Source organism: Lissotriton vulgaris, chromosome 11 (assembly GCF_964263255.1).
Source record: "Lissotriton vulgaris chromosome 11, aLisVul1.2, whole genome shotgun sequence".
NCBI classification, from domain to species: Eukaryota; Metazoa; Chordata; class Amphibia; order Caudata; family Salamandridae; genus Lissotriton; species Lissotriton vulgaris.
Window position 1 is genome coordinate 33,138,190 of NC_141699.1, and position 27,574 is coordinate 33,165,763.

The 27,574-nt window shown below is 51.0% G+C and overlaps 1 protein-coding gene across 1 annotated transcript in view; it reads right to left on the reverse strand.

Annotated features, from left to right (window-relative positions):
• GLT1D1 (glycosyltransferase 1 domain containing 1) overlaps positions 1-27,574 on the reverse strand; it is a 499,139-nt gene that overhangs the window by 203,006 nt on the left and 268,559 nt on the right. The window contains exons 5-6 of the mRNA XM_086942676.1: positions 21,532-21,568; positions 14,859-14,915 (exon numbers count right to left, since the gene is read on the reverse strand). Coding sequence (XP_086798802.1) covers positions 14,859-14,915; positions 21,532-21,568 — 94 coding nt within the window. The remainder of the gene's footprint in view (positions 1-14,858; positions 14,916-21,531; positions 21,569-27,574) is intronic.

A 27,574-nucleotide genomic window follows, 5' to 3' on the forward strand; every position in this document is an offset into this window, starting at 1 on the left:
GCAGGGAGAAACCTTTGTGACGTACCGAAGTCAAGCGAAACCAAGCCGTGACTGGAAGCAGGCGTCTGAGTTGCTATGGTGACCGGCGTGCTTGGTGCGTAAGGACGCAGGATTGCTTGACGGAGGGCAAAGTTCTACGACGTCATCACTCTGAGGCGCAGCCCGAGGGGAAAGGAACAACAGAGGAGAATGCGCGCAGTGTCGAGAGCGCGAGGAAAGAGGTAAAACAGTCTAGAAATGTGGCGAAAATCCTGGCGAGAGTCAGTAGATGAAAGCGGAGCGGGCTGGCACAGTGAGTAAGGCAAATAGCGCAAAGCTGGGTGACATGCCGGAAAAGACGTGCAAATGAGTTCAAAATTCGAATAGTAGTATAGCAGTGAAGGGTTCTGTAGCTGCGACGGCTCTCAGTGAGTGCAGCGAAGGAAGAAATATGTAAATGTACTCACATGACGATGGAGATCATGGGAAGAATTATGAAAAGTCCTGAATTTTAAAACGCTTCGATGATGAAGTTGTTCTGAAGCTTTTAACAGCAGCTGAAGAACTGCTGACCATCCTCTGTCGCCAATGTAAAGATGAGGCGGAGGCAGCAGGTTGATGTTCAGGATTTATTCAGGAGAAGAGAGCCGTCCAGCTTGAGGGGAAGACACAGCAGTAGCAACTGCCAAGCAGGGAACACTGGGGAGGAATCCTCGCTACAGGACAATCTAAGGGTGACATCACAGGGAGAGGGAATGACAGCAATGGCAGTACAGATCACCACACAAAGTATGGAGGACAATCAGTTCAATCAGTTCTCTTAGAGTATCTCCTGTAAGTACTGTATATCACAGTGGGGGATGGCATTTTGGACAGAGAGCCTGTCTTCTCGTTGTCTTGTGCAGGAGGGGGCGAGAAGCCCAAGATGATACTAGAATACTGCATGCCCACCCCTGTGCCCACCCTGGTGGATCCTGTTCCCTCTCCTGTGATGGCTCCTGCCCTCCCCTCAGTGATGGCTCCTGTCCCCCATGTGGTGGCTCCAGTCCACCCCCGCCTGTGATGGCTCCTGTCCCCCATGTGGTGGCTCCAGTCCACCCCCGCCTGTGATGGCTCCTGTCCCCCATGTTGTGGCTCCAGTCCACCCCACGCCTGTGATGGCTCCTGTCCCCCATGTTGTGGCTCCAGTCCACCCCCGCCTGTGATGGCTCCTGTCCCCCCATGTTGTGGCTCCAGTCCACCCCCACCTGTGGTGGCTCTTGTCCCCCCCTGTGGTGGATCCTGTCTCCTACCTGGGTGGCTTCTGTCCCAGTCCTGGAACGGCCCCTGCAGCGAGGTTGAAGTTCTTGATGGGCCTCTTCTCAAAAGGGCTCAGCTCAAAATTAATATGGAAAGGTCGGCGAGTAAGTAAGTGAAGGGATGGGTGAATGGCTGGATGAATTAGTGAAAGGGTGAATGGATGAATGAAAGATTGAATAAATGGCTAATGAGAGAGGATGGATGGATTGATGAGTGAGGGGAAGGATGGAGAGAAAATGTAAATAGCTGGATGTATGGGTGGAAGGGTAGCTGGATGATTGACGAGGGGAAATATGGATGAGGGGAAGGATGAGGGATGGAGGGGAAGGATGGATGAGGGGAAGGATAAATGGATGAGGGGAAGGATGGATGGATGGAGGGGAAGGATGGATGGATGATGGGAAGGATGGATAAATGGATGGGATGGATGGGTGAGGGGAAGGATAAATGGATGAGGCGAAGGATGGATGGATGGAGGGGAAGGATAGATGGATGAGGGGCAGGATAAATGGATGGGATGGATGGATGGGTGAGGGGAAGGATGGATGAAAGGAAGGATGGATGAGGGGAAGGATGATGGATGGAGGGGAAGGATGGATGGATGAGGGGCAGGATAAATGGATGGGATGGATGGATGGGTGAGGGGAAGGATGGATGAAAGGAAGGATGGATGAGGGGAAGGATGGATGACGGGAAAGGATGGATGATGAGGGGAAGGATGGATGGATGATGAGGGGAAGGATGGATGGATGGATGATGAGGGGGTGGGTGAAAGGATTGATGATGAGGGGAAGGGTGGATGGATGGATGATGAGGGGGTGTGTGAAAGGATGGATGGATGGATGATGAGGGAATGGATGGATGATGAGGGGGTGGGTGAAAGGATGGATGATGAGGGGAAGGGTGGATGGATGGATGATGAGGGGGCGGGTGAAAGGATGGATGGATGGATGATGAGGGAATGGATGGATGATGAGGGGGTGGGTGAAAGGATGGATGGATGGATGATGAGGGGAAGGATGGATGGATGGATGATGAGGGAAAAGGATGGATGGATGATGAGGGGAAGGATGGATGGATGATGAGGGGAAGGACAGATGGATGGATGGATGGATGGATGGATGATGAGGGAAAAGGACGGATGGATGATGAGGGGAAGGATGGATGGATGATGAGGGGAAGGATGGATGGATGATGAGGGAAAAGGATGGATGGATGATGAGGGAAAAGGATGGATGGATGATGAGGGGAAGGATGGATGGATGATGAGGGGATGGATGGATGGATGATGAGGGGACGGACAGATGGATGGATGGATGGATGATGGGTGGGTGAAAGGATGGATGGATGGAGAGTGGGTGAAAGGATGGATGGATGGATAAGTGGGTGGGTGAAAGGATGGATGGATGGATGATGAGTGGGTGGGTGAAAGTATGGATGGATGGATGATGATGAGTGGGTGGGTGAAAGGATGGATGGATGATGAGGGGATGGATGGATGGATGATGAGGGGAAGGACAGATGGATGGATGGATGGATGATGGGTGGGTGAAAGGATGGATGGATGGAGAGTGGGTGAAAGGATGGATGGATGGATGAGTGGGTGGGTGGATGGTGGGTGGGTGAAAGGATGGATCAGTGGATTGGATGGTGGGTGGGTGAAAGGATGGATGAGTGGGTGGGTGGGTGGATGGTGGGTGGGTGGATGATAGGGGGTAGGTGGATGAGTGAAATGATGGATGGATTGATGGATTGGTAAGTGCAAGGGTGAATGAATGGACATATGAGTGAAAGGGTGGGTGTAAGGATGGATGAGTGAGTGAAAGGGAGGTAGATGGACAAAAGGATGAATAGATGTGTGAAGGAGTGAAATGATAGATGGATGAGTGATAGGGGCAATGGATGGATTCATGAGTGGATGAGTAGATGGATGGATGGGTGGGTGGATGGATGGATGGAAGGAAGGCTAAGTGAAAGGGTCGATGGAGAGAGAAAGGGAGGATGGATGGAGGACTAAAAGAGTGGATGGGTGGAAGGATTAGTAAGTGAAAGGATGGCTGGATTGGTGAAAGGGTAAATGGCTGAATGGATGAGTGAATGGATGGATGGGATGAAGAGTGGATGGATAAGTGTACAGATGGATAGGGTGAAAGGATGGATGGATGGATGGATAATGGAGGATGAGTGAAAGGATGGATGAGGGAATGGATGAAGGGATGGATGAGTGAAATGATAGATGGAAGGATACATGATGGATAGCTTTGCAAATGGTTGAATATGTTTGGAAATTGCTGGGCTTACTTATATACTATTGCGCGACCTCTGATGTGTCTGTAAAACGTACCTATTGTCCTGAAGTTTTGTCCTGAATTTTGACCTCCTGTCCTGAATTTGTGTCCTGAATTTTGACCCTTTGTCCTGAATTTTTACACTCACCGTCCTGAATTTGCACCAATGCCAGTTTGTCACCCTAACTTTAAGTGAGTGCCTGGTACAGACACCTTACAGAGACCGAAGGTGGATTCCATATCTATTAAATAGGATTTGAAACAATCTAGTGATGTTTCGTTGTTATCACAATCAAACAATGTAATACAGACGGGGGTGCCTGAGTCACAACCCCTCGAGGCCACAGCCGAGGCGCTTTATTTCCACCGTTTTCCCAGCCTTGTTTGGCCACTTATGCTGCGTGACTAATTTCCATCTATTTCTCTCAAACAACCGAATATAAAAGGCAGCAATCTGCGCCCCATCCATCTCTGCCAGGAGTTACAGCTGTTGGCGGGGGTACAAACGAGCCCGCGCTGTCCCGGCCCTCCATCACGTCAGAGCGCGCCCCATCATTCAGCTGCACCTCCCACCATGCACTGCTTCCTGGTGGGATGCTGCGCCCTCCATGAATCCTGGCGCAGCCGCGCACACTGCGCAGGCGGACGCCGATGAGCGACTGGCTGTCCCCGTCCTGGCGCAAACGCCACGAGTGATGCGCCAATGTAGGGACCGAGGGGCGGGCCACAGATGGGCAGGACACGCTCACTCTGCCCTGCAGGGAGATGGCTCTCTATATACTGCACTAAAAAGAAGTACACTGTGCGGAGTCCAGTGAGACGCAGATTGGTGCACAGAGGCAAGAGTAGATAATACTAAGGCTTTATTTGTGGTAGTGTGGGCGAGAACTTAGGCTATTCAGGGGATAGTGCAAAGCATTTGCTGTACTCACAGAGGCAATAAATAAGACACGCTCAAATACATCCAAAACCAATAAAAAGAACACAGATTTTTATCAAATTTGTCACGGAAAGAACTTAGTTCTTCAGTAAGTACTTTTCAAGATATGAATTTATTATGTCTGCAAAATAAATCGTTTTTGTGCACCATTACGCACCATTGTAGGGAATGTGAGAAAAGAGAAAAATGCATATAAAATCACACTGTTGGATTTCAAGATTCAATTTCGGGGTGTGGCTTAATGGCTAGAGCGGCCAACATTGAAGCTGGGGAAGCAGGTTTGAGTCTGGCGGGAGGCTCAAACGTTTGGTGATTCGGGGCAAAGCACTTAGGGCGTAGATGGCCATTTACCGGCCAGTAACGGCCGATTTCCGCCGTTACCGACCGGTAAATGGGTTTTTGGGATGTAGGGGGCCAATTTTACCGAATCAGTAAATTTACCGAATCGGTAAAATACCGAATCGGTATTTTTACCGATTCTGTAACTTCTAGATGTAGGTGGGACTCTTCTGAGTCCCAAAGGCCTTTCAGATTCGGTATTTTACCACCCAATCCAATTGGGTGGCAAAATACCGAATCCAGGTGTGCATGCACATGTGTGCATGCACACCTATGCCATGTGACAGACAGACATGCCCTTAGGGCATGTCTGTGTGCCACATGGCACACATGCCTGTATTTGGGGTGCTAGAGGGTGTCAAAGTGACACCCCCTGCACCCTTGCTGGGATCGGTATTTACCGATTCTGTAAATACTGATTCGGTAATGCCCATTGATTCCTATGGGCTTCAATGCCCATAGGAATCAATGGGCATTACCGAATCGGTATTTACCGATTCTGTAATACCTCCACCCCCCCTCTATTTTACCACTTCTTAAATACCGAATCGGTAACATTTGGTATTTAAGAAGTGATAAAATAAAATTACCTACATCTAGGCCTTGATCTCTCAGTGTCTAAAAAACAGGTGCTCATGTAAAGCATGGCTTGGAGAGCAAAATAACGATGGATTAAACCCAGATCTGTGACGGGGGTGAATGTTTTGCCACTGTGCAACATTCCGTCCATCATCCTGTGTGTTTTGCGGTTCACCCTATGTGGGAAGGGTATGCCCATACGTGGGTCCCGTGCTCACTACGCCACTGGAGTCAAGCTATCCTGGCTTAGGACCGCTGATAGCCAGAAACCGGTCCTAGGATGCTTGATTACGGTCCAGGGAAGACATGGCTTGACAGTTCGGGCTGGACTGTTCCCATGAGGCACAGGGTCAAGACTGATTTGCATATGTCCATGTCTGAACTGGGGTGGCTTGGTGAGCAAAATAACGATGGATTAAACCCAGATCTGTGACTGGGGGTGAATGTTTTGCCATTGTGCAACATTCCGTCCTTCATCTTGTTTGTTTTGCTCATGTAAAGCATTCAGAGTGGAGTTCACGCTGTATAAAACAGCAAAAAACAAAACAAGCATTGGCATAGCCAATATGTCTCGCTTTTGGGACCTTATAAGTGTTTAGCCATGCAACAATTAATGTGTAGTGATTAGTTACCGATCAGGGGTCATGGACTTGGGGAGGGGAGGGGGGGGTGAGAGAAGAAGCAACAGGAAAGAGAGCAACAGGGAGCAGGCGGGGAAGAAGCACAAAGGCGACCAGGGGAGAAACAAAACACAAGATTGACAAGCTGGATCACGAATAAGAAGCAGGCAAATGCGAGTGGCAGGGAAGCCAATGAATGGTAAGCAGTGGGCAAACTCCAGTCCCCTGTATGCTCCTGGTAAACCCATAATATGTCTTGCAACATGCGACGCCTAGTAGGCGAGACCTGAAAATTGACAAGTATGAGCAGAGGAGTGGAGGGCCAATGAGGTGGGAAAGAACCGTGGATAGTCAAGGTGTGGAAGTGGAAGGCTCTGAAGAGAGTCCACTAAGAGGTGGACTGTCCAGGTGTGAAGTAACACAAGGAACCAATGCAATACCAATGTCTCGCCTGACACCTAGAGGCGTGGCTACTTAATCATCAGCACTTGGCACTCTGGGACTTGGACGTTACTATAACATGAACAAGAAAACTACAAATACCACAGTGCAGTGAACTGAAGGCAAAAGGTCGGAGGTCGTGTGCCTGTCAACTATGCACATATGCTGACCACAGCTCTCCCTGAGCTAGAGCAGTGCCCCCGCCCCCACTCCACCTCCTTTCCCGGGAAGCAGGCATAATTCCCTTGCCGTGTAACCATGCACTGTGTGCGCTCCCCACCCCTTCACACTGAGCTCAGCCATTGAGGCAGTAGCTTTAATCCCTGCCAGGGCGCCGCCACTCTCCCCCATGAGCTAAGTCAGGCAGACAACAATGAACAATGGCAGATAAAACAATGAACAATGGCTGAGAAAACAATGAACAATGGACGAGAAAACAATGAACAATGGCTGAGAAAACAATGAACAATGGCCGAGAAAACAATGAACAATGGCAGAGAAAACAATGAACAATGGCAGAGAAAACAATGAACTATGGCCGAGAAAACAATGAACAATGGCCGAGAAAACAATGAACAATGGCCAAGAAAACAATGAACAATGGCCGAGATACCAATGAACAATGGCCGAGATACCAATGAACAATGGCCGAGAAAACAATGAACAATGGCCAAGAAAACAATGAACAATGGCCGAGAAAACAATGAACAATGGCAGAGAAAACAATTAACTATGGCGAGAAAACAATGAACAATGGCAGAGAAAACAATGAACTATGGCCGAGAAAACAATGAACAATGGCAGAGAAAACAAGAAAACAATGAACAATGGCAGAGAAAACAATAAACTATGGCCGAGAAAACAATAAACAATGGCAGAGAAAACAATGAACAATGGCCGAGAAAACAATGAACAATGGCAGAGAAAACAATGCACAATGGCAGAGAAAACAATGAACAATGGCTGAGAAAACAATGAACAATGGCAGACAAAACAATGAACTATGGCCGAGAAAACAATGAAGAATGGCAGAGAAAACAATGAACAATGGCAGAGAAAACAATGAACAATGGCAGAGAAAACCATGAACTATGGCCGAGAAAACAATTAACAATGGCAGAGAAAACAATGAACAATGGCCGAGAAAACAATGAACTATGGCTGACAAAACAATGAACAATGGCTGAGAAAACAATGAACAATCAGAAGGAAGGAAGGGCGGGTGGAGGCAGGGCAGAGAATTGGCAGATCCGAGCAAGGAGGGGGGAGTAGCCAGAGGCTCAGTTGCTATCTCCCCTAGCAACCCCTGGCACCCTGATGAGGACCTAGCACTGGAGGGAGGCAGGCGATGGCGTGTAGTATACAGGTGAGATGCTGCACTAGAACTATTGTGCAGTTGCGAGAAGGGTGGCGATGAAGTGCCCTGCGATGGGGTGAAGAGTGCAAGTGAAAAGCAGCAGGGTGTAGTGTGCAAACTGAGAGCTCAACAGGAAAAGGGTGGAGGTGAGATGTGGCCAAATGTGATGCTTTTGGAAACGGAAAACCAGGTTCAAATCCCGGTGTCGATTCAACAGTCACTTAATGTACACGCGCCTTAAGCAAAGTGAACCTTTGTATAATAAAAGTGGTGTTGTTGTAGGAGAGGGGTGTACTGTACAGGCATGGGAGGGAGGGGATTTGCGCAGTTCTCAGAAGATTAGTTGTAGTATGCAGTGCATATATTAAACCTATGCATTGCAGTGGGGACATCTGTCGCCCTCCCTTCAATCCATGGCCTAAGAATAACGGTGAGAGATGGCAGTCTTGGTGGCCCTCGTTACAATCTGCAGAGGCCTCTACTGTTTTGTGTTAAGCCACTGGTGTTATGTAGATTGAGCAGGAAGCTGACGGGAAGAGTGTGGTGTATAGTAGGAGAAGCGACAGATGTGTGCAGTGGTACACTGGCAGGATTAACTGGTGTATGGTACAGAGGCAGGGGTTGCGGGTGGTGTGCAGGGAGGTGGGGTTGTAGTTTACACGCTGCAGGATAAAGCGTGCAGCGCGTGCATGGAGCTGAAACAGCGGTGCACAGGATGGGTTAGGCGGGAGAGATGTGTACAGCTGTGAATGCAGAGCACAAGGGGTACCATGCACCGACCCCAGAAACACATGCGGTGACAGCAAGCGAGGTGGTCCAGCTGGCACATTAACACATATAGTGACAGCAGGAGTGCAGCCTCTGGCTGACCACAGAAATATATACAGCGCCAGCTAGAGAGGGTCATATAACTGGCCAATGGCTATAGAAACACACCCTGTAGTGACAGCCAGGTTTTCCCAGGCGGCACTGGTCGGGTTACGGTGCTGTCTCAATGTCTGTGTTACGTAGTAGAACATCGGCCGCCGATCTGAATGGTTGGGACAGGCACGGTAGCGCTGCTGTCCATTTGAAAAGCGCACGCGAGACGCGCTCTGTGGTGGGGGAGGGGGAAGGGCGTGCATTGAGGCATGGGCGAGCTAGTGGAATGCCAGATGGCAGCTGCATGCGTGAGAGTGAAAGGGGTAAAAAGCCGTGAAAAGTGAAAGTGATTGCCAAAGTGAAAGTGATCGCCCGAGACGGAGGAAAGACAGATGGCGGCTGCGCGTGTGCACATGCATGCAAGCTTGAGGCCAGCAAAAGCCTGTGGGTAGCACTTTCAAAACCCACTTACTAAATACCTTGCAGAGCAGCGCTTGCGCTTGCTCAGCGAGACCTAAAAAGCACGTAACAAGGTGTTACGGGGCGGGACGGCCCGGTATGAACAGTACTGATGAAATGGACTGGTGGTCAGATGTCTCCCCCCTTACACCCCTTTCTGTCTCCGCAACACAGCCTGCCACTTCATGGCCGGAGAACTGGACTCGGATGGACAGTGACGCGGACTGGGGAAATCCAGCGGAGAAGGTAGACGGTCCCTTTAATCCCGGCGTTGAGGAGTATGAGAATCCTCCCCCTTGGTGCATCACGGAGCCAAAAGGAGGCACGACCAGGAAGTCAGGGAACGGCGATTCCCGAGGAGGAGAAGGCGCGAGAAGTCTACTTGCCGCATCGGAGACGGAGTGTTGCCGGGAGGAGACCGTGACGAGCCCAGCTGTGGACTACAAGCCAGGAGGCCAACGGACAGGCGACTCGCCCCGCCACGTTCCCGCGGGAGGAGCGTGGCTCACAAAGGTACGGGGCAAAGTGGCGGGCTGGGTTGCACGTAGTGGTCAACCGAACGTGTGAAGAGGTCACTGTATATAGTGTGTAGTCTCCACTACCCCCCTACCTTCACGAGCACAGTCAGGCACGGAAGCGAGCGTGTGGCGTGACTCATTACAGCACTTGGTGTCCTTCACTTACCCGGCCCCTAAAAACAGCATCTGTATCATGCCCCAGACTGATTCCTCCTTTTCTCTTCCCTTTCTTCCTACTGACCGGGAGCTTACCACCGCCCAGAGCAATACCTTAAGAAGCAGACGTTTGGCGGGTCTCCATACCCGGCGTGGTAGAAGCACCCTGGAACCTGTATTTCCTAGAGGAGTCAAGACGGACGAGTTTGCCCGGTTAAGACATTCCAACAGACGTCGAAGAGCATATCTAGAAATAAAGCCATCTTTAAAATCCTTATTTCAAGCCTCCGACTCGCTTCCTGTTCCCTCCACCACGTCCAAACCCGTACACAAGGCCAGGCCAAATGTTCTACCAGCGGACTCTAGAGAGCGCCCAGGTTCGGTCAGGGTGCTGAGGTCATTGGTAGCTGGTGCGCTATGAAGAAGGGGGCCACTTGAAAAAACACTGCACAAAGAGACTTAAACGTAAGTCTGAGGGGGTCCTACTCTAGGGAGAAGGTCGCAAGGGCCTCAGGACCATGGAAGCACAGCTGGATCGTCATTACCAAGGCTGGAAGGGCCAGGTGCAAAGCAGATAGGTCAGTCGGGTGGTGCACATCAAGATGTTCCTGCGGTTAGGAGAAGGCAGCTTGGAGAGGCCATTCTGGGACAGCTAGGCCACTCACAAAGATGGTCTCATGGGTCTACCCTCTCCTCTACTGATGATTGCTTCCAGTGCAGTTGGAGTCCGGATTGGACTCTTCGCCTTGGTGTACGCTGCAGAGGGTTTTGGACCCCTAGTATTGGTGCGGCACGGCTCGGGTAGATCCTGGTGCCTCCAAATTATGTTGGGAGACAGATATGACTATCCGCAGCTGGTATACTACTTTTGGTTCGAGGGCTATGTTGGAGTCGCCGGGGATCAGCAAGTCGATACAACTGGATTCTGCGATTCGGGGACTGCAGCTGCAGGGGAGCAGAACCTCCACTCCAAAGGGATTCTTTTGCAATTTGTAGAAGGCTGGAGGAGCTCCTGGGTTTTTCGAGGCCTCGCAGTTCCAGGACGAGACAGCACACCACAATTGTCTAGTCCATATGGCAGCAGGTAGAATTTGCCACCAATTTTCTGTAGCAGGGCGTCAGTCCTCGGGTCAGCAGCTCTTCTTTGTCCTTTTCTTTTCTGTGTCCAACAAATCCAAGTTCAGGGTCCCTGGATGCCATATAAATACTACATTTAGGGATGTTAAAGGGAGTAACAGGTATTAGCCAGTGGGCTACCTACCTTTAGGGTGTCTCCTCCCTCTAAGTGACCCATTCCTGTGGGAAGGGGCACTACCCTTACCCTAACTGGCCAATTTCTACTCAAACCAAGATGGAGGAAAATGAAAAATGGGCTCCAAATCGCCTGCCCCACCTTAGGGGTGGTGAAGGCTGAATGGGGACCCACCTTCTAATTTAACACATTTTCCTGTCTCTCCTCTAGCAAAATATGGACCTGGGAAAGGGAGTTGGTATCCTCTACTACCTGGAGCTGCTTGGGTGGCATTCCAAAGGTGGCACCGCATTTGAAGCTTCCCGCCCTGAAAGGCCATCCTGTCCTGGAGGAGATGTGAAGCACCTCTGCTCAGAGAAGGCTTTGCTCCTCACCCCATGAGGTCAGAAACATGCCTGGTAGTGGCAGGCTGGCTAAGACTAGTCAGAGATCACACCAGGGCTTGGTAGGTTTTATGGGAACCCTCTAAAGGGTCTCCCGTGTGCACTTAATAATAAATCCAACACTGGCATCAGGGAGGATTTGCTAAGGCAAGATGGTTGGCACCAAAACTCTTAGTCCACAGTGAAGCCATCATGGAGCTCGGAAACTCGTAATGACAAGTATCCAGCCTTGTACTCTCTATGGTTTCCCTGTGCACTTACAGTATCCAAGAATGGACTAGACGCTGCAGGGGCATATCTGCCCATCCAGATATGTCTACAAATGGGATACAGTGCACCTTGCCGTAGAGCTTTAAGGCCTGCAATATCCAGTCCATTACAGTGTATTTTCCTTAAATATGATGGCTGTCTTTGACGCTGAGCCAGTGATGCTTTTCTAATTCATAGAAAACAAATTCACATTGACCTATTGCATAAAGTGGACTCAGAAAATGTACAACTCTGTTGTGGCGGCCCTAGGTCAGACCGCATGATGCATTACTGAGTCCAGCAAGTAAGTTGAGTGTTGTGTTAATTCCATATGTATGATTAAATATGAAATTTAACTGATTTTGAGACCAACTATATATTGCCTTCTGTTCAGACCCAACCACAGCACCGAGACAGCTCTGATCGCCACAACAGACGACATTGGAACCCTACCCAACAGAGGAGAATCAGCCGCCCTGATGCTACATGACCTCTCCGTGGCCTTCAACACGGTCTCACACCACACACTCATCGGCCGCCTACGCCAGATTGGTATAACAGACAACACACTCAGTTGGATAGCATCCTTTCTCCCAAGATGCACACAGAGAGTTCTCCTCCCTCCCTTCATATCACAAGCCAAGCACAACATCTGCGGGGTACCGACGGCTCCTCCCTCAGCCCAACACTCTTCTAACTCTACATGACACCACTCGCAGACATCGTCAGATCACACAGCATTAACATTATTTCCTAAGCCAACAACACACAGCTCGATCCCATCACGGTCTGCTGACCCACCTCAATGAAGTCTAACTTCCAAAACTGCATGAAGAACATTTCAATATGGATGAAGGACAACTGTCTAAAGCTCAACACGGACAAGACGGAAGTTCTCATCTTCAGCAAACACACTTCCCTCTGGAACGACTCCTGGTGCCATCCCGAACTTGAACCAACCTCCACGTCAAAAGACTACGTCCGCAACCTAGGCTTCATACTAGATAGACCACGTACTCTCTATGAAATGTCAGGTCCACATAGTCTCCTCAGCATGCTTCAACACACTGCGCAAAATCTTTAAGTGGCTCCCCATCCCCCCCAGGAAGGCTGCAATGCATGCCCTCATCACCAGCCGACTGAACTACGGCAACGCAAACTAAGGAGGCACCACCACAGAACTCACGCAAAGACTCCAGATGATCCAGAACGCAGCTGCCAGACTGATTCTCAACCTGCCCAAGAGAACTCACATTACCCAGCACCTGAAAGACCTTCACTCGCTCCCGGTCCAGAAGAGATGCCATGACAAGCTCCTGTCTTACGTCTGCAAAGTCCTCCACGAACTAGGACCACCTTCTTGAACCACCGTCTGCACTTCCCCCGCCCCTCAGGAACCTATGTTCAACACACCTCGCACAGATCCCTCTTGTATGCCCGGGCCACGCCGGAGGTTGTTCCGTCTCCTTTCTTGCCACAAAAGCCTGGAACAGCCTCCCTCTCCAACTCCGCACCTCGCCCATGCTGACAGACTTCAGGAGGGGGCTCAAGACCTGGCTCTTCGACTGAGACCTACAGCAAGTGCCTGGATACCCTCTCGGCACAAGCCGCGTTTTACAAATAATGCGTGATTGATTCAAATATTGCATTATAACATGTTGTAGTGTATAGCGAAAAGAAGAGAACGAAAGTAGTTATGTAGTGAACAATACAGACATCTTTTGAAAAAAAAGCACTCTTTTCATAGTTAAACAAGCATTTACAATGTAATAGGTCTTGCATTTATGCGAGTTTAAGCTATTGGCATTATAAATGACAATGCTAATAGCTTAAACTCGCATAAATACAATATTTATTGCATCGCAAATGTTTGTTTGACTTTAAAACTAAGCGCGTCGCCGCTTCAAGGACACCAGGCTTGGTATCTGTTTTTTTTAAACTTTAACACTGAGCGCCATGTTCTTGAAGCGGCGCCACAATCAGTTTAAAAGTAAAAACAAATAATAAACAAACAGAGCGCAGTGTCCCTGAAGCGGGCACTGCGCTCACTATGAAAGTTAAAAAAATTAAACAAAATGCGGTGTCCCAGAAGTGGGCGCCGTGCTGAACATAAAAAAGGAATAAAATTAAAATTGAAAATGATTGCGGTGTCCCTAAAGCAGTTGCCGCAATCATTATGCAAATTCCCAAAAAGCAGCCGCCATTGTACCAATTGGTGGCAATAACAAAAATAGTGCTCACCCCATAGATAAAGCAGGCCGTGTAACCAACCAAGTAAAAGGTCCAATCGTTATGGGACGTAACAAATGGAGACAAGGCGATACCAAGGCGGGACTAACAAGCCCATTTACGAATCAGAAACCACCATTTAAGAAGGACAAGGAAACAAAGCCAATGACAAATACGGGCGGAGAGCGGGAGACGCTTCAACAACATACCCTAATACAGCCTGCCTCGCGGAGCGAGCAGCGCATGCGCGCTGCCGCCAGGCTCGACCTACAAAACAAACTGTACCTATGGAAGTGAGAGACTATTGAAACACTCTCTGCAAGGTGCAGATAAAGGGCATGGACGGGAACCAGAGTCTTCAGCATCCATAACACGCAATGATCAGGCTCTGAAAATGGATTGGGGATTCCAATATCGAAACGCACTGTAATGTCAAACTAATTATCTGCAGGAAAGGAATCCGCTTCAGCCGAGGCCTCTGTTGTACCTTGATATCTTAAAGCATCCTCCTCAGCTCCCAAGCCCCTGCTGCTCAGGCAGGGACTGACGTCACGCAGGGTGCTGAGAGTGCTGGTGCTTGGATGCCACATGGGCTGAGGAGCCATGAGGCTGCTCCTGGTGGGGGCGTGGCTATCTACTTACCTTCTTGAAACTAAGATCTAATAAACCTTCTTATAATCTACACTACGGCCTCTGACCTTCACTTACAACAGCATCCCATTGGAGCTGCAACTTCTGCAAAATAAAGACAATATATCACAGGAATACCATCATCTCTGTGAAATATGGGTTTGTATCACACCGCACTCTGTGCACTTAAAGAGACAAAGGAAACGACACATTTCGGATAACTGATTATTACGCAAAGAGTATTATTCTTCGTTTCAGCAGGAAAGGTGCAGAAGGTACCTGTGCGTCGCAGGAACGCCTCGAAGTTGAAGACTGGAGTCGGGGAGGTGAGTATCCCTAAGGGTAGAAGAAGAGAGCAGTGTTATTCCCCAGCTCGGAGACATCAGGTGCCAGGACCCTGCTAAGCTTCCCCAGCAGGAGGGGCGTGACCCGGAAGAGACCCACCGCCTGCACACCTGGCACAGGTGGGCCGCACCTGCAGCAGGGGATGCTGGACCAAGGTGGCCCTCGGGGGTCTGGAAGGGGGATGACATGTGGTCTGTTCTGCAAGGTCTAAGACTTTGAATGTAGACCCTCCAGGCTCACTGCTGGGTCTGCGTCATGCTGGAGGCCAACATTCAATTTAAAGGTAAATGAGATTTATACATTAATTAGTTATTGAAGAAGAGGACACAATGCCTGTGTAAGGAAAATGTTGGTAAGAGGACGGTTTTAAACTAAAGGATGAAATGCTCGCTTTCAGGGACACTGCTGGAATCAGTGCTTTAAATGGGAAACAAATGGTGCGGGTACCCTTTTAAATGTGGCGAGTGGGCGGGGCTAGGGGCGTGGCCAAAGGCAAGACATGACATACTTAGTGACGTCTATACTAGTTGCGGCTCAAACCAAAACACATGAGAAATGTTTTTTATGAACAAAATAGGTTAAATCGTTACACAAAACAAAAGACAAACGCAGTGATATTTTAACAATTCCTGGTTTTGCAATATTTTCAGCTCAAATACGGTTATTTGCGGTTACTTGGCACAATACCATATATTCTCGAGCATTCAGACACTCACAGAAAGAAACGAACAGATGTGCACACACAAAGCATCCCACACATTCCCTTTAATATTCCCCCAATAGTGTGGCGATTTCTTCCCTCTTTTCTCTAACACGAAAACACGCCCAGGTAAACAGGCAAGCCCAAGCAGGCGCGCACACAAACACATTGGATGGGATTAAAGCCCTTTTAACCTCTCGGCTCAGGGCTGCAGAAGTGTTTTGACTCAGAGACAGGTTACCAGCCCTAGAAGCAATGCGCCTATGAGTTCGGGTACTCTCTTCGGCAGTAGAGAAGTGCTGGTACTCAGAGTGATAACAAGAAGTGTCGGTACTCCGCACCTGTGAGTACCGGCCCATTTAAAGCACTGGCTGGCATACTGTGGGTCGCTGAAAAAGGTGTAGAGAGAAGCAGGTATAGGAGGGGAGAGGGGTAGTAGAGAAGCAGTTCCTAAGGGGAGAGCAAAGGTAGAAAAGGAGAAAGCATGATCCTAGGGTGCTAACGAGAGGAGGGACGGGGAATCCTTCCTCTCGGAATGAGGGTCCTCAAACCCCAGTCGCTGGGTGTCATGCTTCATCATCGGCCTGCTTCTCGACGGGGAATCCTTCCTCTCGGAATGAGGGTCCTCAAACCCCAGTCGCTGGGTGTCATGCTTCATCATCGGGCCTGCTCCTCGACGGAGAATCCTTCCTCTCGGAATGAGGGTCCTCAAACCCCAGTCGCTGGGTGTCATGCTTCATCATCGGGCCTGCTCCACGACGGGGAATCCTTCCTCTCGGAATGAGGGTCCTCAAACCCCAGTCGCTGGGTGTCATGCTTCATCATCGGGCCTGCTCCTCGACGGGGAATCCTTCCTCTCGGAATGAGGGTCCTCAAACCCCAGTCGCTGGGTGTCATGCTTCATCATCGGGCCTGCTCCTCGACGGGGAATCCTTCCTCTCGAAATGAGGGTCCTCAAACCCCAGTCGCTGGGTGTCATGCTTCATCATCGGGCCTGCTCCTCGACGGAGAATCCTTCCTCTCGGAATGAGGGTCCTCAAACCCCAGCCGCTGGGTGTCATGCTTCATCATCGGGCCTGCTCCTCGACGGGGAATTCTTCCTCTCGGAATGAGGGTCCTCAACCCCCAGCCGCTGGGTGTCATGCTTCATCATCGGGCCTGCTCCTCGACGGGTCGGAGCTGCAATACCCGACGGTATTATCGTTACTAAGTTGGCGAAGGCACTCAGGATCATAATCACTGGTGCACATGATTACAGTCGCACCCCTTTGTCAGCCTGATTGGTGGTTACGGTAGGGTCATCAGCCACAGATCTTACTGCAGACCACTCTGCTGTGGAGGTATGAAAGGGGGCCTCAGGTCTGACCTCTTTTAAATCCTTGAGCACAGCTTGCTCAAAGGTTAAGATTTCATGTGGCACTTTTAGTGACGATACATAACTCTTTCATTAGGTCCTGAAGAATGGCCGCCAGAGCAACCGGACTATCAGGCAAGAAACATGTCGACCAAAGGAAATTGAGCGCAACAATCTGCAATTGCATAGAGTCGCCACACCCATTGTTACCCAGGGTGGGAGGCAGGACCATTAAAATGAGTCTTCCCGACTCTTCCAATTCCCTGTTTTAACTCACAAGGTTCACCTAAACCTACACTTTTGCATTCTACACTCCTAGGACCCCTTACACCCACTGCGCAATACGACAAGGAATAAAAGATCTCCGCCAAAGAGCCCCTAAGTAGTGCGCCCATTGGGCATTGCAGCGCCGACTCGACGAGGAGCATGCCCAATGATGAGGCATGACACCCAGCGGGCTGGGGGTGTGAGGGTCCCCATTCCAAAAACAATGCATACTCAATTGCTTATTACTTCTTCTAGGGCCCGTATGCGGGACCTTTAAAAGCCCTTCGTCCCTATTCCTTGATGACAGAAGTAGAGAAGCAAACAGGTGGAAAGGGAGCGGGGTTCAAGGCGCTATTCTTAAAAAGAGGCTCGAAGTGCAGAGGAACCAGGGGAGACACTGCACGAGAAACACCTCAACATGACATAAGAATGACCGCATGAGACAGTGTGGAGAGAGGAGAGACCGCAGAAAGAAAGACCAGCAGAGAGAGCGTGACAACGAGTCCCTTGGGTAGGGGAGCAGGACACCTTGGACTGAGACTGATGGAGAGGGAGTCACAGTGCGACCCCTGGGTGTAGAGGAGACCATGCGAGAGGGAGTCAGCGAGACCCCTGAGTGTAGAGGAGACCATGGAGAGGGAGTCACAGTGCGACCCCTGAGTGTACAGGAGACCATGCAAGAGTCACAGTGCGACCCCTGAGTGTAGAGGAGACCATGGAGAGGGAGTCACAGTGCGACCCCTGAGTGTAGAGGAGACCATGGAGAGGGAGTCACAGTGCGACCCCTGGGCATAGAGGATACCATGCGAGAGGGAGTCACAGTGCGACCCCTGAGTGTGGAGGAGACCATGGAGAGGGAGTCACAGTGCGTCCCCTGAGTGTGGAGGAAACAATAGAGAGGGAGTCACAGTGCGACCCCTGAGTGTGGGGGAGACCATGGAGAGGGAGTCACAGTGCGATCCCTGAGTGTAGAGGAGACCATGGAGAGGGAGTCGCAGTGCGACCCATGGGTGTAGAGGAGACCATGGAGAAGGAGTCACAGTGCGATCCCTGAGTGTAGAGGAGACCATGCGAGAGGGAGTCACAGTGCGATCCCTGAGTGTAGAGGAGACCATGGAGAGGGAGTCACAGTGCGATCCCTGAGTGTAGAGGAGACAATGGAGAGGGAGTCACAGTGCGACCCCTGGGCAAAGAGGATACCATGCGAGAGGGAGTCACAGTGTAACCCCTGAGTGTGGAGGAGACCATGGAGAGGGAGTCACAGTGCGATCCCTGAGTGTAGAGGAGACCATGGAGAGGGAGTCGCAGTGCGACCCCTGAGTGTAGAGGAGACCATGAGAGAGGGAGTCACAGTGCGATCCCTGAGTGTAGAGGAGACCATGGAGAGGGAGTCGCAGTGCGACCCATGGGTGTAGAGGAGACCATGGAGAAGGAGTCACAGTGTGACCCCTGAGTGTAGAGGAGACCATGGAGTGGGAGTCACAGTGTGACCCCTGAGTGTAGAGGAGACCATGCGAGAGGGAGTCACAGTGCGATCCCTGAGTGTAGAGGAGACCATGGAGAGGGAGTCGCAGTGCGACCCATGGGTGTAGAGGAGACCATGGAGAAGGAGTCACAGTGTGACCCCTGAGTGTAGAGGAGACCATGCGAGAGGGAGTCACAGTGCGATGCCTGAGTGTAGAGGAGACCATGGAGAGGGAGTCACAGTGCGATCCCTGAGTGTAGAGGAAACCATGGAGAGGGAGTCACACTGCGACCCCTGGGCAAAGAGGATACCATGTGAGAGGGAGTCACAGTGTGACCCCTGAGTGTGGAGGAGACCATGGAGAGGAAATCACAGTGCGACCCCTGAGTGTAGAGGAGACCATGGAGATGGAGTCACAGTGCGACCCCTGAGTGTAGAGGAGACCATGGAGAGGGAGTCACAGTGCAACCCCAGCATGTAGAGGTGACCATGGAGAGGAAGTCACAGTGCGACCCCAGGGTGTAGAGGAGACCATGGAGAGGGAGTCACTGTGACCCATGGGCGTACCAGAAGACCACGGAGACGGAGTCACAGTGCGACCCCTGGGTGTAGAGGAGACCATGGAGAGGGAGTCACTGTGACCCATGGGTGTAAAGGAGACCATGGAGAGGGAGTCACAGTGCGACCCCTGGGTGTAGAGGAGCTGATGAAGAGGGAGTCAGAGTGCGACCCCTGGGTGTAGAGGAGACCATGAAGAGTGAGTCACAGTGCGACCCCTGGGTGTAGAGGACACCATGAAGAGGGAGTAACCGTGCGACCCCTGGGTGTAGAGGAGCCCATGAAGAGGGAGTCACAGTGCTACCCCTGGGTGTAGAGGAGACCATTAACAGGGAGTCACAGTGCGACCTCTGGGTGTAGAGGGGCCCATGAAGAGGGAGTCACAGTGCACCCCTGGGTTTAGAGGAGCCCATGATGAGGGAGTCACAGTGCGACCAACGGGTGTAGAGTAGACCATGGGGAGGGAGTCACAGTGCGACCCATGGGTGTAGAGGAGACCATGGAGAGGGAGTCACAGTGCGACCTCTGGGTGTAGAGCAGACCATGGAAAGGGAGTCACAGTGCAACCCATGGGTGTAGAGGAGACAATGGAGAGGGAGTCACAGTGCGACCCCTGGGTGTAGAGGACACCATGGAGAGGGAGCCACAGTGTGACCCATGGGTGTAGAGGACACCATGGAGAGGGAGTCACAGTGTGACCTCTGGGTGTAGAGGCGACCATGGAGAGGGAGTCACAGTGCGACCCCTGGGAGTAGAGGACACCATGGAGAGGGAGTCGCAGTGCGACCCCTGGGTGTAGAGGACACCATGGAGAGGGAGTCACTGTGACCCATGGGTGTACCAGAAGACCATGGAGAGGGAGTCAGAGCCCGATCCTTGGGTGTAGAGGAGACCATGGAGAGGGAGTCACTGTGAGCCATGGGTATAGAGGAGACCATGGAGAGGGAGTCACAGTGCGACCCATGGGTGTAGAGGAGCCCATGAAGAGGGAGTCACAGTGCGACCAACGGGTGTAGAGGAGACCATGGAGAGGGAGTCACAGTGTGACCCACAGGTGTAGAGGAGACCATGGAGAGGGAGTCACAGTGCGACCCATGGGTGTAGAGGAGACCATGGAGAGGGAGTCACAGTGAGACCCATGGGTGTAGAGGAGACCATGGAGAGGGAGTCACAGTGGGACCCCTGAGGGTAGAGGAAACCATGGAGAGGGAGTCACAGTGCGACCCCTGGGTGTAGAGGAGCCCATGAACAGGGAGTCACAGTGCGACCCCTGAGTGTTGAGGAGACAATGAAGAGGGAGTCACAGTGTGACCCCTGGGTGTAGAGGACACCATGAAGAGGGAGTAACCGTGCGACCCCTGGGTGTAGAGGAGCCCATGAAGAGGGAGTCACAGTGCGACCTCTGGGTGTTGAGGAGGCCATGAAGAGGGAGTCACAGTGTTACCCAAAGATGTAGAGGAGACCATGGAGAGGGAATCACAGTGCAACCCACGGGTATAGAGGAGACCATGGAGAGGGTGTCACAATGCAACCTGTGGGTGTAGAGGAGACCATGGAGAGGGAGACAGTGCGAACCCCTGAGTGTGGGGGAGACCATGGAGAGGGAGTCACAGTGCGGATCAAGGGTGTAGAGGAGACCATGAAGAGGGAGTCACAGTGAGCACCCTGGGTGTAGAGGAGACCATGAAGAGGGAGTCACAGTGCAACCCCTGGGTGTAGAGGAGCCCATGAAGAGGGAGTCACAGTGCACCCCGGGTGTAGAGGACACCATGAAGAGGGAGTCACAGTGCGACTTACGGGTGTAGAGGAGACCATGGAGAGGGAGTCACAGCGCGATCCCTGGGTGTAGAGGAGACCATGGAGAGGGAGTCACACTACACTAGAGCTAGTTGAAGAACCACAGAGGAGCATTAAAGTCTTTCCAAGTTGTTGGGCAGAGAGGGAAGGTGACCCAGAAGCAGAGGAAATGGATCTGAGAAGCAGAACAGAGCAAGATGAGGTTTCACTTTGTCAATAATGGAGTTGTGTTCAACCTGTGAAATGGGCAGCTAGAAAGCATTCAGCACCGACACAGAGAGGAGTGTGAGATGCAAGGCACACACATGAAGGTGGCTCTTTACCATGAAAAGTGGACATCACTTCATGGAGGAAAAAGAAGGGGCCCTACCCAGAGCCCCCGGGGGTTCCGACAGCAGGGGGATAGAGACAGTCAGAAGAGCACCCATTCACCAAGAGACTGTCCTTGACACTCTCAAATGCTTACCTTGAGGCTGGACGTAGATTTTATTTCTGCACTGTGGCTGTGAATAAAAAGAAGAAAAAAAACAAAATGAAGCACATTTCTGAACTCCAATGTCAACACCAACCACAGCACTCCTAAAGGACAACGCCTACACTCTACACTCTTCCAACAACCCACAACAAACAGTACTTATTTACTCACCCACTCAAAAAGCACTGTGGGGCTTTGTGTGGGCAGGAAAGCACTATACAAATGCTACAACATAATTCAAAGTGTTACCACTTGAGACTGGCTAAAATAAACCAGTGTATCATCATCATAAAGCTGAAATTCAGAGGAGAACCAGCCTGTGGTTGACGCCTCACGGTGGGACTGAGCAGTGACACAACTATAAATGTAATTGTAGATTGTATTTACATAGTTCGTACGACCCCTAACTAGGCGTTGAAGGGCTTTGCCTATATATTGTTTTTCATTGCTTTGTGTATTATTTGTGTTAGGTTTGTGCTCTTGAATTTGTGTGTGTTTAGTACAGTTTAGAGTAGAGAGAGAATGATGGGAATGGATTTGTCAGGGGAAGGAGTAAATTGCTTTTATAAATAGTGTTTGTCTATTAGTTGGGTGTCATTGTTAAAAAAGGGGAACTTTTAGTAGGAAGTTTTGGGGTACATAGTACTTATAAACGTTTAGGATAGGGTCAAAGAGTGGAGGGATGGACAACAATGTTGAAAGGAGGATTTCTTATATATTCTATACAAATGACACTTGGTAAGGTTGTAATAGCTGGATAGTCTCTATATAAATATCCATAGGTGCACAGAAGCAGTTATTTTTTAATATGGTAGGATGTGCACAGTTAACTTGTGGTGAGGTCTACAAATTGTGTCATGACACTTGTTAAAGTTTTAGTAGTAACCATAAACTCCTCTATATATGCACCTATAACTACATAGAAGCAGCAATTATGACAATGTTGGATATACATGTCTCTTCTGCTGTAATACATATTTTCTCCTTATATGAGCATAGCTGCTTGTAACAGGAAGCATATTTCAATGTACAAGGGCACATTTATAGTCACGGCTTCATGTCTATACCGTGAGAAGGAGTAGTTTCTGTCCTATAACTCCAGTTCTGTAGTAGGGGATCTCTGTGTATAGTCATAATCTAGTGAATAGTCCCGCCCATGTGCGTGGACCCCGGCAATCAAAAATAATCTCTTAAGTTGTCGAAAATAATGCAGAAACTGCAAAGACACTTAAGAGAGAATTTAAAGACAAATAATGCAGCCTATATCCACAGGCTACACTGTCCAGTACTTCAACTAGAAATTCCACCAAAAAAACACCACACACAGCACAGCCTGCTAGTTTCTACCATAGAGAAACCTGCCTCCCCCAGTCAAAGACTCAGGAATGATAGAGAGGAAGGCAGGGACAGACAAGCCCCATAGGCTGCCATTATGTGGCTTAAATAGGATACTGTGCCTTTAAGAGAACTTTCCAGAACTTCTCCCAGTATCCCAGAATGCACAGCAGGTCCCTTTTACTTTCAGTTCTTTTGGAAGGCATAGCACACCAGACCTGTACCATTCCTTACATAAATATCTTTCTCCACCGGGGAGGAGGGCGGGCGCTTATGACTATAACAGAGATACCCCTACTACAGAAGTGGAGTTACAGGACAGAAACTACTCCTTCTGTAGTAGGGGATCTCTGTGTATAGTCATAATCTAGTGAATAGAATGGCAAGCCCATCCCCACACCAAAGCGGCGGTGGAGAGAAGAAAATACACACCACTATTGTACGAACAAATTCCGCAGCGAAGTCTGCCCAACCTGAGCATCTGCCCTGGCATCAGTGTCCAGACAGTAATGCTTAGCAAAGGTATGAACCGACTTCCAAGTGGCTGCCTTGCAGATCTCTGCAATTGGAACATTACGTAGCAAAGCAGTCGTGGCAGCTTTGCCCCTGGTGGAATGAGCCTTAGGCTTACCCCCTAAGGTCTTATTAGCCTTCTGATAACACAATTGTATGCAGGACACAATCCACCTCGAGATGGACTGTTTTGAGGTAGCAAGACCGGTCCTGACTGATCGATAATTGATAAACAATTGGTCTGACCTACGAATATCTTTGGTTTTATCCAGATAAAATTTCAACACCCTCCTAACATCCAGGGAATGCAGAGACCTTTCCGCTGGAGATGAAGGATTCTGAAAAAACGTAGGTAAAATCAAGGTCTGGTTAACATGGAAATCAGAGATAACCTTTGGAAGAAATTTAGGGTGAGTACGCATAACAACCTTAGCAGCATGAAATACAGTATAAGGTTCTTGGCAACACAACGCCTGAATTTCACTCACCCGGCGGGCCGATGTGATGGCCACGAGGAACGCCGCCTTCCAGGACAGGGGCTGCAACGAAGCCCTATGAATAGGTTCAAAAGGCTCCTTCATCAGTCTGGACAGCACCACATTCAATTCCCATGAAGGCGAAGGAAGCCGGACAGGAGGGAACACTTTCTTCAAGCCTTCCAGAAAATCTTTGATCACAGGCATCTGGAAAAAGGAAGTCTGTGAAGGGCATTTCCTGAAGGCAGTCAATGCAGCAAGATGTACCTTAATGGAATGGACATTAAGGCCAGACTGCGCCAAATGTAAAAGATAAGGAAGGATGACATCTTCCTTGCAGGTCGTAGGATCATGGTTCTTAGACTGGCACCAGATACAAAACCTCTTCCACTTGTAAGCATATGAAGTCCGAGTGGAAGGTCTCTTAGACTCCTTCAGTATGTCCATGCAATCATCGGGCAGATTCAGATGGCCATATTCATATCTCAGGAGCCATGCCGCCAAACTCAAAGACGAGAGGTTGGGGTGTAACATCCGTCCCCCGAACTTCGTGAGAAGGTCCGGCCTGCACGGCAACTGAATGGGAGGAAGGAGAGACCGGTGAAGTAGGTCCGTGAACCACCACTGCCTGGGCCACTCCGGGGCGATGAGTATCATCCGAGCTCTGGACCGGGCCAGCTTGATGAGCACTGCCGGAATCAGGGGAATGGGAGGAAAGGCGTACAGAAAGCTGTTCGTCCAGTTGATCCATAACGCATTCCCCAGAGTCCCTTGTTGGAAGTATCTGGAGGCGAAGTCTCTGCACTTGCTGTTTTCGGCGGTGGCGAACAAATCTACGTCTGGAGTTCCCCACCTTGCGAAGACTTCTCCTAGTACTTTGTCGTTTATGACCCATTCGTGGTTTTCCTGGAGCAGTCTGCTCAGTGCGTCTGCCTGAACATTCTGCACACCTGGTAGATGGGTGGCCGTTATCGTCAGTCCTCTGGCCAGGAGCCAGTGCCAGATCGTCTGCGCCTCCTGCGACAGAGTGCGCGATCTCGAGCCCCCCTGCTTGTTGAGGTAATACATCGTGGTGGTATTGTCCGTCTGTACAAGCAGAGAGTTGGTCTGGAAGGACGGAAGAAAGGCCTTCAGCGCCAAGTGAACAGCCCTGAGTTCCAGGAAATTGATGTGATACTTGGCCTCCATCGGTGACCACGTGCCTTGAATCTGTAGAGTCCCGGAGTGCGCTCCCCATCCCAGAAGAGACGCATCCGTCACGACAGTCTGCGTGGGAATGTCCTTGTGAAAGGGAACCCCTCTGAGGAGATTCTCCGCCGAACACCACCACTTCAGAGACTGAAGAGCATGCAGTGACAGGCGAATCTTGTCGTCCCAAGATCCTTTCCTCTGATCCCACTGGTCCTCCAAGCACTCCTGCAGCGGTCTCATGTGCAGCCGTGCGTGTGGCATCAGGAAGATACAAGAGGCCATCAATCCCAGTAGAGAAGACACCGTCCTCACTGTTGTGGATGGAGTCGTCAGAAGAGCCTGAGCCTTCCGAAGGAGTGATAATCGTTGCTCTTCCGAAGGAGACACGCTTGCTGACAGCGTATTGATGGAGGCTCCCAAGTACTGTATGCATTGGACCGGAGTCGGGACAGACTTGGCCATGTTGATGTGCAGCCCCAGCTTGTTCAAGAGAACGCACGTCTTCTGGAAGTGTGCTCGCGCTTCCGAGAAGGAGGATGCCTTGATCAACCAATCGTCCAAGTACGGGCAGACGAACACCTTGTGTTTCCTCAGGTGCGCTGCTACCACTGCCATGCACTTCGAGAACGTTCTCGGCGCAGACTTCAGTCCGAGTGGGAGTACTGTGTATTGATAGTGATTGGTGCCGACTTGGAACCGCAGGAACTTCCTGTGTTTGTGTGCAATGGGCACATGGAAGTAAGCATCCCGTAGGTCTATAGTGCATAGCCAGTCTCCCTGTTGCAACTGAGGGTAAATCTGATGCAACGACAGCATGCAAAACTTTTCTCTGCGAATCCACTTGTTTGCCTGTCGCAAATCCAGAATGGGCCTGAACTCGTTCTTGTCCTTCTTGCGAACCAGAAAGAACCGGGAGTACAGACCTCTTCCTCTCTGAGACCGAGGTACATCCTCTATCGCCCTTTTCCTCAACAGAATATCCGCTTCCGCCTGAAGCTCGCGCAGCTGAAACTGCGAGCTGACCGGGGGAATAGCTGGAGGAGGGCTGGTGAACCGAAGACTGTATCCATTGCAAACAATATTCAGCACCCACTTGTCCTGAGTAATTTTTCTCCACTCTGCCAGAAAAAATTGAATGCTTCCCCCTACCGGAGTGGGTAATGGATCCAGGGGAAGTAGGTTCCTAGGGCCTAGACCCCGCCTGGCCCTTGGGCGCTGGAGCCGACTGCTGGCCTCCCCTGCCCTTCTGGCGCTTCTGGAACGGCTTACGGAACTGGTGTTGCTGTTGCGATTGCCCCGAAGCCTGTCCCCGTCCTCGGCCTTGTCCGCCGAACCGCCGTTGGAATGGGCGGTACTGCTTCTTGGTCTCCTTAGGCTTCTCCAGGCCTACCGCCGTCAGCGTCTCGGCCTCCGCCTTCATGCGGGCCATCTCGTCGTCCGCATGCTTCCCGAAGAGGGTCTCACCGGAGAACGGTAGATTGGCTACCCTCTGCTGAGCGTCCGGCTTCAGAGACGTAAGCCGGAGCCATGCGTGGCGCCGCTGGTTGACTCCGTGGCAAAATCCGTGAGCAGCCAACAGGGAAGAGTCCGCTGCCGCGCTGATGATCTGGTTGGCCACCAGCATCCCCTCACTCAGTACTTCCATGAAGTCTTCCCGCTGCTCCCGAGGTAAATGCTCCGCAAAGCGCTCGAGGGAGTCCCAGAGGGCGCGGTCGTATCAGCCCAACAGTGCTGTGGCACTCGCCGCTTTCATGGAGGTAGCGGAAGTGCCACAGACTTTCCTCCCCGCCGAATCCATCCACCTTGACTCCTTATCCGGGGGAACCGTGGAGGACGGAGTGGTGGCATGCTGCTTGCGGGCCGCCGTCACAATGACCGAGTCAGGAGGAGGTTCCGTTCTTAAAAAGGCCGGATCCGAATCGGGGGCCCGGTATTTCTTCAGTAATCTCGAAGGGGCCGCCTTCGTCACCGCAGGGGTGAGAAACAAGGCCATCGCCGGTTCTTCCAGGCCCGGCACCAGAGGCAGGAGAGGACGAGACAGATGTTTCTGATGTAAAGTCTCGAAAATGACTGATGTTTTCGGAGTGGGCACCATCAGGGATATGCCCAACTTCGCCGCGCCCCGTAAAAGGATGTCCTGAAACGCCACCAGGTCATCTATCGGGGACACTCTCGTGTCCGGTGACCCCGATAGGGTGGGAGAATAGTCCCTGGTCCCAGAGGACCTCGTTTGTGAGCGAGACTCGCGCCTCCCACGGCGGTGTCTTGACCTCGTGGATGATCTGCGTCGCGATCTCTCCTTCCTCCCAGAGCGAGAGCGAGACCTGCCTGCACGTGGCCGCTCCTTCGGTCTTCGTGGAGGGGTCTTCCTTGGTTCCTCACGGGGTTTTGTCGGTTCCTCCCGGGGTTTCGGTTTTGGAGTCCCCTTAGGAGGAACAGGCAAGGACGGCAGGGAAGTGGACCTCGGAGGAGGAACCTTCGGCTGCGGGGTGGGCCCATGCGGAGGGACCGGAGGTGGA